The sequence below is a fragment of the Pantherophis guttatus genome, chromosome 3, assembly GCF_059756535.1.
Source record: "Pantherophis guttatus breed Tessera chromosome 3, ASM5975653v1, whole genome shotgun sequence".
In the NCBI taxonomy this organism is placed as follows: Eukaryota; Metazoa; Chordata; class Lepidosauria; order Squamata; family Colubridae; genus Pantherophis; species Pantherophis guttatus.
This window is the reverse complement of record NC_142065.1, coordinates 43,961,781-43,974,377: the sequence shown is the minus strand read 5'-3', so window position 1 is coordinate 43,974,377 and position 12,597 is coordinate 43,961,781. Positions and strand designations below refer to the sequence as shown.

The 12,597-nt window shown below is 37.4% G+C and overlaps 1 protein-coding gene and 1 long non-coding RNA gene across 2 annotated transcripts in view; one reads left to right on the top strand and one right to left on the bottom strand.

The window, feature by feature from the left end:
- Positions 1 to 12,597, bottom strand: part of CD34 (CD34 molecule) — a 36,377-nt gene that overhangs the window by 9,664 nt on the left and 14,116 nt on the right. The window contains exons 2-4 of the mRNA XM_034414344.3: positions 9,707 to 9,847; positions 6,968 to 7,218; positions 5,230 to 5,313 (exon numbers count right to left, since the gene is read on the bottom strand). Of these exons, the coding sequence (XP_034270235.1) occupies positions 5,230 to 5,313; positions 6,968 to 7,218; positions 9,707 to 9,847 (476 nt within the window). The remainder of the gene's footprint in view (positions 1 to 5,229; positions 5,314 to 6,967; positions 7,219 to 9,706; positions 9,848 to 12,597) is intronic.
- LOC148114563 (uncharacterized) overlaps positions 1 to 12,597 on the top strand; it is a 53,068-nt gene that overhangs the window by 32,472 nt on the left and 7,999 nt on the right. The window contains exon 2 of the long non-coding RNA XR_015733034.1: positions 11,524 to 11,677. This is a non-coding gene — a long non-coding RNA (uncharacterized LOC148114563). The remainder of the gene's footprint in view (positions 1 to 11,523; positions 11,678 to 12,597) is intronic.

Sequence of the window (12,597 nt, the reverse complement as noted above, 5' to 3'; positions counted from 1 at the left end):
ATTCCCCCTATGCCTCCTTTATGGGAAAGGCAATTAGGCAGCTGCTGAGAACTTTCCCCCTCCCCTCAGAGTAGGATATATGCAATCCATGTTCTACAGCAAACATACACACACAAAATTTTACTGTTGGGGCAGCAACAGAGCAAAAAACCATTTTTTTCATGCTGTGTCTATATGGAAGGATACTAATCTTCCTGAAATTCTGCCCTCCCTTAAATCTCATGCAATGGAGCTCACTTGTAAAGTTTCATGGCTAGTAAAAATAAATACTTGCATGTGCAGTATTTAATTCACAGGCAGCATTACTACAGATAAAGAATCTACTTTTAATCACAATTGATTATACAAGAAGCATCATCAGTACTTCCCCTTAAGTAAAACAAAAATATAAATGTCTGTCTATCTATCTAAATATTTATCAGGGAGAAATCTTTCATCCCAGTCCACTTTGAATTACACATAATCCTTGTTTAGCAATCACAGTTGGACACAAGTAGCTCAATTTTAAGTAAAGCAGTTGCTAAGTGAAACTGCAAATGTCTTAAAGTTTTATTTCAGCTTTTCTTTGCTTTACAGACCTGTAACAAAAGTTACGTTTCCATCATTGTCATAACTGCACTCAAAGTCTGAGCCAGTCACTAAATGAGGATTCCCTGTATATAACTTTCTACTGTCTGGGGGGATTCATGGATAGATACGCACTTAGTGTAGGATTTTACATATTTAGAATTTGGGATATCAAGTTCAGGTGGTTTAATTGGCTTCAGAAAAATCTCAAATGGTTATTTAATGTGGCCCAATGGAATAAACAAAAGCTACACAATAGAAATAAAAATGTAAACAATCACAGAATGCATTATGCAAGGGAAATGGAAGAATGCAAATAAAACCTAACAAAAACCATTCCCACAGATATTAGTTTGGGATATTAAGGAAAAACACTCTTATGGTTTTTTTTTCTTTTTTGTGGAAAGAATTGTTGAGAGGATGTCAGAGTTTCCTTTCTAGTGAATGGAACAGCTTACTGGAAAAAGCCTGCCAGAAAGACAAACAAGTGAAAAGGTTCATTCTATCTATTTGTGGCTCAGCCTCAGACACAGCAATCACTCTTAAAAATAATGCATGAGACAAAGAAAGAAGGCCTGATCCCAGTTTCCACTAAAAATTAGCCAAGAGATAAAGCTGCAAATTGTGTGTATGTTCAGGACAATAATACATTACAGTATCTTTTCAGTTTCTGTGGTAAGTGAAAAAGATCACAACAAAGAAATGTAGGTGCACATAACCTACAGGTTTCAACTGATGCCTCCTAGATGTATCAGCTACCATAATCTCTCTCCCATTGGTGGAGGCTGGTGCAAGATTTTAGCAATTAGGATTGAGTAATAATAATTATTATAAAACAATAAATTATAAAGTGATATTTAAGTTTATGCTTGGAATATTCACTTATGCAACTGATTTTGCTTGAAATCACACACACACACACATAGAGAGAGAGATGATTCAAAGTTGAATTTTATAATAGATTCCTGTTCATCATACCATTATAATATCATCATCATCATCATCATCATCATCATCATCCATGTTTCCTCCAATAGCATGCATGGTCATCACAATTAAAGAAAATATTATGACCTACATACTTAGCCATCCATAAATTTCTGTTCATGAAAAAGAAAAACCCTGTCCATATACCAGTGAGTAAAAACAATGTTTCAGATGGAAATCAGACACTAGTTTGTGACTTTCTTTTACAGAATATATTATAGTGCTCCATATTGACAAATTAATGTTCACAATTCATTAGTTAGTTAACAATTTTTGCTTATTAGCTATTTTTGTTTGAATGCTAAGTAGTGCCTTATTAGCCAGTACAGCATTATTAGCCAGTTGTTAATAATTTAGAAAAACCTACAAGCCATTACTAATATCAGAATTGTTATTGAATAATATATTGGGGATATGCTAACATGTGATTTCCAAGACTTATATAAGCCTTTATCAAAAGTTGTGATGACAAAGCCAGAACTTCAGTCAAACGGGTAATTCGGTAAAAGTTTCACATCCTGATTCATTTAGGCAGTTTTCCTAATTTGGTGTCTTCTAGCTGTATCAGAGGGACGCGGTGGCTCAGTGGCTAAGACACTGAGCTTGTCGATTGAAAGGTCGGCAGTTCAGTGGTTCGAATCCCTAGTGCTGCGTAATGGGGTGAGCTCCCGTTACTTGTGCCAGCTTCTGCCAACCTAGCAGTTCGAAAGCACATAAAAAATGCAAGTAGAAAAATAGGGACCACCTTTGATGGGAAGGTAACAACGTTCTGTGCGCCTTTGGCGTTTAGTCATGCTGGCCACATGACCACAGCGATGTCTTCAGACAGCGCTGGCTCTTCGGCTTTGAAATGGAGATGAGCACCGCCCTCTAGAGTTGGGAATGACTAGCACATATAATAATAATAATAATAATAATAATAATAATAATAATAATAATAATAATAATAATAATAATAATAATAATAATAATAATAATAATTTTATTTCTATACCGCCCTTCTCCCGAAGGACTCAGGGCGGTGTACAGCCTAATTAAAAAACAGAATAAACATCAATTTAAAATAATTTAAAAATATTAAATAAATTTGGCTTAATTTAAAACCCCCAAAATTTAAAACATCCAATTTAAAATTATATTGCTAACCCAGCCTGGCAGAAGAATAGGGTCTTAAGTGCGCAGCGAAATACCCGGAGGTCAGAAATCTTACGAATTTCCGGGGGCAGTTCATTCCACAGGGCTGGGGCTCCCACAGAGAAGGCCCTCCCCCTGGGTGTCGCCAGCCGACATGACTTGGCCGATGGTACCCTGAGGAGACCCTCTCTGTGGGAGTGAACTGGCCTGTGGGAGGTTATTGGTGGCAGAAGACGGTCTCGAAGGTACCCGGGTCCTATGCCATGGAGCGCTTTAAAGGTGGTAACCAACACCTTGAATCGCACCCGGAAGACCACTGGGAGCCAGTGCAGCTCGCGCAGGAGGGGTGTCACGTGGGCGCAACGGGTAGCACCCATAACCGCCCGCGCAGCCGCATTCTGGACCAGTTGGAGCCTCCGAGTGCTCTTCAAGGGGAGCCCCATGTAGAGAGCATTACAGTAGTCCAACCGGGAGGTAACAAGGGCATGAGTGACCGTGCGCAGGGCGTCCCGATCCAGAAAGGGCTGCAACTGGCGAATCAGGCAGACCTGATAAAAGGCCCCCCTGGCCACAGCCGTCATATGTTCTTCTAAAGACAGCCGTGTGTCCAGGAGGACACCCAGATTGCGAGCCCTCTCTGTGGGGGGCAAAGATTCACCCCCAATAGTCAGCGATGGCACCTGCTGACTATATCGGGACGCCGGGAGCCACAACCACTCGGTCTTGGAAGGGTTGAGTCTGAGCCTGTTCCTCCCCATCCAGACCCGCATGGCCTCCAGGCATATGTGCGAGGGGAACCTTTACCTTTACCTTAGATGTATCAGAACTTCAGCTTCCAGGCTTTCTAATCAATGATTTCAATATATACGTTACTGGCAATGTATGAAAAACTGGCATTGTATAGAACGCCTAGGAAATCTATAGAATGCATGATGTTTAAGTCAAAAGTATGAAATGTTTGTGTTATTTTAATATGCTATGTTTCTCTAGGTATTATATACGTAGACATTATGCAGAATGCCAAAAGCTATTTAGGCAAAGTATGAAAAAAGAATCATGAAAAGGATTAGGGTTAGGATTAGGACTAACATACTGTATATGAAAATGAAAGAAGAAATTCAAAATAAAGTACAGGACTTTATTATTGAAAAAAATAAGATAAAAAGACCAGTATTGAGCTACTTGTTGCAACAAGGAAGGCAAGAATGGTATTTTAGGGGGAGTATTTTATAATTTGCCACTTTGCCTTTCGGCATTGCATAGAAGTCACAGGAAATGTGTGACATATTAAGCATTTCATACTTTGACATCTCATTTTTGGCATTCTATAGATTTCCTAGAGCATTCTATAAAATGCCTAATTTCACACATTTACAGGAACATATAAATTATGTCAATCCTGCAGAGGAGTAATTGTGGTTGTCAATCATGTACAGTAACTCAAATAACAATAATGATCAATCTGATAAAGTTTCCCTAATACTGATCCCCAATACAGTGTGTAAATGAATGGAGCTAAAGGGTAGCTAACCTGCTTTTTGTTATCACAATTTTAAATAAATTATTAACACAAGTGGATGTTCTTTGCTTTTTGCTTAAATATCAGCCCTCTAGGTGGCACTTATGCTACAAAAGTGAACTTTTGTAGGAGTTTAAGTCAGTAGATGGTAAACATAATTTTAAGATTTGCAAAACAGAAATTTTGTGGGACTTGCAGAGAAGCCATTCTCCCATTTCTGGAACTCTTGCTTTATCCAAGCATTCTGCTCCTTGAACTCAAAACTTTTCTCAACCAACTGGATTTAACACTTTCTAGTCAATGTCTAATCAGTTTCTTTATGATCTCCCCTCCAATTCAGCTTAATTTTCCTTGTTATAAAAACAGGATGCCATGAATTTTTACCTCTGTCTATCCTCCAGGACAGATGCTAAGAACTAACCATAATGATGCCAAAATTAAGAAATTGGCATCCTGACATCACCATGCAAAAACATACTTGCTTCACAATGTCACATATAAGTATGCAATGGATGCGTTGTTTCACAATCTCACAGTTTCATCACTTTCCATCCTTTTCCTTTGTCTAGAAATCTATGCTTTTCAGCTATTGGGCTCAAATGAGCCATTACTCTCTTTCCCCTTCCCTCTTACACATGTAGAGAAGCTATATGCTGTTCCTACAACTATGGATGCTGTAGTGGAAAAAGTGCCTGGTGTGTAAATATGATGCTGGAGTTTGTTGGACTACTTATAGACATAACAAATGGAATGCATGAAGTTTTAGAAACAAAGCATTGTCAAAGTCTAGAACCAAATGGGTCATGATGAACATTTGAAATACATGTGATTTTGCATTGAATAGAAACAAATTGCACCTATTGTTTTAAAGTTGGATGGAGGGTAACCATCACTTTTACTTTAACATGTTGGATCTTCCGCACCAAGAAATCCCGCCCCCCCAACCTTTTATCTTAAAGCAAAGCAAAATTTCCATTATAATGAATGCCTCCCTTGCCATTTTCTCTTTCCTGCCTACTTACACAAGATTGGACTTCATGGAGTTCCAAGCATACCACTTCAGTGGCAGGAGGCCGCTGCTTGATTTTCATACATGTGATGTTGAACTAGAAAAAGAAAGGATGGAAGAGTATATCATTGCATTTCCCTTTGTCTAGTGTCATTTGTTTATTTTATTTGCTAATTGCATTTCTGTGAAATCACCAATTAATTGATATGTGCTTAGAGAGTCCTTGGTGCTCTCTAAGCTTGGTTGTTGGTTGTCAGATGGTTCATCACCCAGACTATGGTGATCATCAGTACTAGCCAGTACTAGTATTACCTAGTTTGGATAATGAAACATCTGCAAGAAAACAATTAAGTTCAGAGAGCACCAAGGACCCCAATTTCAATCCTGAGCTACAAATATTCTCCTTTATTGATATGTGCTTACTGAATAATTCAAGAACAAAGAATAAATGGCATTGCTAATATGTGACAGAAAAAACCCAAATATTTTTTTCTTGTGGAAAAAGTAAATCCCAAAGTATAATAACAGAAATGACTAAAAAGGTCTTTTTATGCTTACATATGATTTTAAATAAATAGGTGTATTAAGCAGACAAACCAGCAAGTTGGTGTAAACATGACTACAAAGAAGGTGTTAGACAACTATAGCTGAGAAGGCTATTCTATAATAGAGAGATCAACATGAAGAAGACTGTTTCTGAAATACTAGTTCACCTTACGTGATGAGGACACACTGAGCCATATCTGTGAAGATAATTGCAAAGTTCAGGCTGGCAATATGCGAGAGATAATTATCTTAGGAAATATTCTCATGGTTCTATTATGTTAGAAAACTTTCAACCATTTTCTGAAAGGAGACATAGTTCAAAAATGTATCTGCTTCCATCAGACAAATAGTATTACATGGCTGAAAAGACCATTGGTGAATTACAGGGTAACCTGAAATGGAGATGTCAAACCAAAGAAATCTGCTGAACTTAAATTTTATCCACTTGAAATCATAGGTAAACTTCCTCAAAGGCATCAAATCAAACACATCAGATAAATGAAAGAAGGGTCAGTATCAAGGAATATGTTACTTTAGCATCAGTTTCTTTTGTTTTAGGAATATTTGGCTTTGTAATTCCAACACTGAGGACAGAGTCAATGTAAATTCAGATTAAAGCCAATGTTTATGCAATAACAATTTTTATTGCACAATTAGTTTTACCTGTACTCAGATACATTTTCATATAGCAAGATGAGATTGTGTGACAATTCACATTTTCTGAACACAAAATAGTAGCAAAACAGTAACTAGTAAAATGGTCATGTAGAGTGTCTGAATGTCAAATGCTATTAAAAACCTGAATGTGGGAAAGCTCATTAGAGAAGACCACAGCTGGGAGTTGCAAATTTATGTTCCCTCTTCCCTTCACATTTGTGCTCTGGGCAGTTTGCCAATCAGCTGTTGGAGCTTCCTCTGCTGAGGAAAAAAGTTATGTAAACACATCCATTCTCTTGCACCCTCTTCCCCAATAAAATGAAATAAGAACAACAATAGCCTAGGTGAGATTCAAAGAAATAAATGGGCACCTATGAGAACCATCCAAGGAGCTGAAGAATATAGGCTGGCACCTTTGCAAAAGTATCTGAAATACCATATCGATGAGACTGATTAATACACAAATCGTTGATTTACAGTAATAGTCCCAATAAAGGAGATTAATAGTTTTCCTTTTTCATAACAATCCTAAATTTTCACAATCTTACCATCACATTGTTGTTCTCAGTCATGGTTGTAATAAGAAAAATGGTAGAATTATATGTTGTTGGCTTAGTAGGTTCATGTATTAGAAGCGGTGTTGAGGTTAAATTTTGAATCGTTGTTGTCTCATTGTTAGTAGTCAATGTTGCATTCCACTGTGTAGTAAACGACTTAGCTGTTGTATTTGGCAAAGTTATGTTTGTTGTGGGTGTAATGGGGGCAATTATCTCTGGCTTGGTAGCATTACTTGATGTCTCTGGAAAGAAATAAAGGAATTGATTGGTAGAGAAAAATGCCAAATCCAGTCTAAACATCTGGCTGACTAACAATAATAATAATCCATGATCAATTTCTACGTACATGGTCAATTTCTTCAAATGATTACATGATCAATTTCTACAAAAGATGAGGGGAAAATGGGTAAAGATACAAGTTTTTCATCTGTCAATTACAAAAATCCACATTACTTGGATCTGCATATATATTACGCTGATACATTACAACATCCCAGCTTCTTGAAAAGAACTTGATGTGAATGAAGAACCACACCATGTAAAGAACTGGCAGCAGTGCTTTCACATTTTTGTGTAAATTGATGGGCTATGAGTCTGCACTTAATGATCTCAAATAGCACATTTTGATCTGGAGCTTCAGATGCATCAGTCAGCCATACCTAAATATATTTTGAGTAATCTCGCTCAACCATTCTAACCAGCACAATATCTTAATGTCAGGGAATTGTGCAGCCGGTGTCCAAATGGAGTCAGAGATTCTACACGAAAAAGCATTTTTATATAAATAAATATATTTACAATAAATAAAATAGGAAAACAGGGGCATTGTCAGATAAATCAACACAGCAGGAACCATGAGGTAAATCACAGAGAGCACAGAGAAAAAAAGTGGGAAATAAGGAAATGCCCCCTTTACTCACAACAACTAATTACAGCTCAGATTCTCTCATGCAGTGGCCAACTCTCTTTAACCAATTAGCTATAACTGGGTGTTTTTACTCATTGTCCAACCCTTCACTGCTCCAGTTATTAAACTTTAAATATCTCAACACTTAATGAAATACTGGTCTCTAAATTTAGGAGAAGTTTGTTTTTGGCTAGATTTAATGCCTTCCCAACAGCTTTCACTGAGGGGAGATATGAGGACATTCCATTTGAGTAATGACTATGCCTCTCTGGCCCAGGAACAATACAGATATTAAGCCATGTTGCATTGTGTCGTATTGTATTGTTCACTTTATGTTATTTCATGTCAGGAGCTATTATCCCTATTTTTAGACTAATGTCCTAGTCATTTTCTCTTCACCTATTGCTATCTGATCAGTTGAACTTTGTTTTACTGAACATAGCTAAATATTGTCCTGTTACCTGCAGTATTAGCTATAACTTATTAATAATCATGTTTTAAATATCTATTGTTCCAGACAAAGTGATTGTTTATTGTTAGTTTTATTCTATTTTTTTAATTGTTACTCACATTTAGGATTCACAATTGTGAACTCTGCTGTTTATTTTCATGACTCACTATTTAGGAGGTATGTCTTAATTTTGAATTTATTTTGAACTGATCTATGATAGTAAAGTCTGATCATTTCAGATGTTTAACAATACTTTTGCATAATAAGCAAAGTATTTTAAATACTAGCTAAAAAATTGATTTAAAATAATAGCCTGGAATTGGGAAGGGAAGTGATAAATTGATGTCTAGAGGTAAAACTAAAGTATAACATCTCATTCCTGATAAAAGGAGTTTAAAAATTGAACAGTTTCTTGAAAAATTGGGAAATTGCACTAAGAATTATTCAATTACATTTCAATATTTTCTTTTTTCTTCCAGGTCAGAATAGGTCAGAATATTAGCAGTCTGAGAAAAGATGGGAAAACTGGGAAAACAGAAATGGCAACACTTTGAGGAAGTTATGTTTTTATCATAAATGTTTAAATGAGTCAAACTAGTTCCATAGAAATATTGAAGCCCAGGGCTGAAAGGCTAGCGGTTTGGGCCGGTTCCCGCGAATCGGTAGTAAAAATGCTACTGGTTCATCAGAATCCATTGGTAAAAAATGCTTTAAAAAGTAAAAAAATAAGTTCCAACGATCGCACGGCACAGCTGATTGAACTTTTAAAAAACTTTTTTTAAAGCCTTTTTTTACTACCGGTTCGGGTTAATAGATAGTAAAAAATTATTTAAAAAGTAAAAAAAAGAGGTTCCAACGATCAGCTGTGAGAATCAGCTGTGGCGCGCGATCATTGGAACTTTTTTTTTTTACTTTTTAAAGCATTTTTTTACTACCTATTGCCCAAACTGGTATTTTTGTGTAAAGTGTGATAGTTTGTTTTTAAGCTCTCTGTGAGGTTCCTGCTTGTTGCAGAGGCCATTTTGTGTGAAGTCCAGCTGCTTTTGCATTGTGTGAGTCAGTTGTGTAGCTTTTGTGTTATTTTTGTATAAAGTGTGATAGTTCGTTTTTGAGCTCTCTGTGACTCTGTGAGGTTCCTGCTTGTTGCAGGGGCCATTTTGTGTGAAGTCCAGCTGCTTTTGCATTGTATGCGAGTCAGTTGTGTAGCTTTTGTGTTATTTTTGTATAAAGTGTGATAGTTGGTTTCCCCAGTCAAATGACCACCAACCCACGCCCACCCAGCCACATGACCACCAAGCCATGCCCTCCAAGCCACACCCAAAGAACTGGTAGAGAAAATTTTTGAATTTCACCACTTTTGAAGCCAATTTACCTTCTAGTGATGTAATAGTAGGGCTTAAAGAGGTAATATTAGAAGCAGAAGTAGAAGTAATGATTATCGTCAACTTCTCAGCAATGGTAGTATTTGGAAAAATAGTACTTGAAACATTTTCATCACCAGAGACTGGATTTTCTAAAAATGAGAAATGAAAGAAATGTAAAATATTTATAGTTATTTAGTACAATTTGATGCTGTAGAAGACTCTTTGATGAGGCACAAAGTAGAAATGCTGCAACAACAAGAAAAATATGGAGTCCTTTTCTTTATTGTTTATGGTAGGAAGTTTACTTGATGCAAGTAAACTTTCATATTTACAAGACTGGTCACCACTTCCCAACAAATTGATGTTGCCTGCTTTCCTTTTATACATTGGCACAACAGAAATTGAGGCAGATTCATTGTTTATTATTATTTACTGGACAACCTGTGACCCATTGGGTCATCATTTCAGAGATATTTCCTTACTTAAACAGAGAAGCAGAATGACCATTGGTAGACAAAAAAGCAGTGAGAGCGGAAGCGACTTATGACTTCCTGCTGGTTTTCCCATTGCGTTTCCTTGTGGGAAGCAGGCAGAGAGTTTCAGAAATCAATCTTCCTTCCTTCCTTCCTTCCTTCCTTCCTTCCTTCCTTCCTTCCTTCCTTCCTTCCTTCCTTCCTTCCTTCCTTCCTGGAGTATGGAAATGTGCAAGAGATCCAACATGGGTTGGAAAAGGCACATGGGGGCAGTACAGGTCAGGAAAAGTTTGTGGGCAGAGATCAGGGGAGCTTATGGGTGGTAGTGGAATGGGTTGAGAGGGTATATGTGCATTCCTTCTTTTTTGTTCCTCTCTCCCTCCCTATCCATTACTGGGAAACTGTCATGGAACATTGAAAAGCAAGTTCACGTGTATGTAGCAAAAGCAAAGCAGCACAACAACCTCCAGTATCACTGAAGCAGCTACAACTTTCCCAGTTTCAATTCTTCCAGTCCTAGATTTTGGACACATTCTGTAAATTAGACTGTTTAAGATACCTTGGTTCAAAAAATTGTTGCCCTATGATGTTCTGTTGCACCCAGTTAAAGGTCATGACAATGAGTGTTTCAGTATAGTAGTATATAGATAGAATTCCATCCCAATTCCATGGAATTTACAAAGAGGAGGGTTCACAGATTCCTGTAGGGATTCACAATTTAAAATAAACAGGAAAGCATTTGGGGAGCAGGAAGGGGCGAAGAGAGAGATCAATCTGGCAAAGACAGGCTATTAGTTCAATTGCTTGTACATTGGATTAGATTAAAGTTATTCTGGAAAAAAAAGGAAAATGTGAATTTTAGGGGGGAATTTCAGGAGGGAATCAACATAAGAAGACATTCAGGGAGGCAGTTCTAGGAGTACCTAATCCATGCCAGCTTCTTCTAGAATACAAAAACTGAAAGGGTGGAGCAGAAGGTCTTTGGATGATTAAAATTTACAGGAAGGGATGTGACAGAATAGAAAAGCAGATAAGCAACTATAATTCCATGGAACAGTTTCCTGTACCCCTGAAGTATAGCCCTTGAAACCTAAAATGCCTCTACCTTGGCAGCAGTGGAACTACGTGTCGTACAGTGAGTAGGAAAAATGATTTAAAAGTGGGGATTGCAATGGGAGCACTACTATATTTTCCAACATACAGTATATTTCTCTTGCTAGACTATAAAGAACAAATATATCCACATTTCACCAGGAGAGATCATGTACTTCCAAAGCCACGAGCATGCAATATACACATGTAGAAAGGTATACCGAGAAAATTAATCACATGTACATTTTTCCCCATTGCAGTTGAACAATTTGGGAGTGGGAGATCAGGAGGAAAAGGCAGACAGACAGTTGAGGCTTCTTGCCTAGGCACCAGAGCAACAATGAAAGCAGTCCTTGATAATAAGACTCGGGGACATCTTGCATTGAAAATTACAGTATCACGGCTAATGCAGAGGTAAAATGTCAGGACTGTTAAATTAAATTAGATGTTTTTATCCTATCCTTGTTCGCTTCTTTATTCTGACCCAGTTACATCTGGAATGCAATCACCCAACATACTCCTGAAAGGTCAAAGGTCATATGAAAGGTCAAAGGTCACACACTCAAAACTAGAAATGGTGGTAGACTTTAGGAGAAACCCTCCCATACTACCACCTCTTACAATACTAGACAACACAGTTTCAACAGTAGAGACCTTCAAATTTCTAGGTTCTAGTATATTGCAAGACCGAAAATGGACACCTAACATCAAAAACATCATCAAAAAAGCACAACAAAGAATGTTATTTCTGTGCCAAACTGGCACAGCTCAAACTGCCCAAGGAGCTGCTGATACAGTTCTACAGAGGAATTATTGAGTCTGTCATCTGCACATCTATAACTGTCTGGTTTGGTTCTTCAACCCAACAAGACAGACACAGACTTCAGAGAATAATTAGAACTGCAGGAAAAACAATTACTACCAATCTTCCATTGAGGACCTGTATACTGCACAAGTCAAAAAGAGGGCTATGAAAATATTTACAAACCCCTCGCATGCTGGACATAAATTGTTTCAACTCCTACCCTCAAAATGACTCTATACATATATTTTTATGTACACTGAGAGCATATGCACCAAAGACAAATTCCTTGTGTGTCCAATCACACTTGGCCAATAAAGAATTCTATCTATTGTGTCTGTCTGTCTGTCTGTCTGTCTGTCTGTCTGTCTGTCTATCTATCTATCTATCTATCTATCTATCTATCTATCTATCTATCTATCTATCTATCTATCTATCATCTATCTATATCAAAGGACCAAGTACAGAGACCTGAGAGGAAAAAATCAGACAGAAAACACGGGTCATCTTGAAAGTTTGATTAGATAGAGCT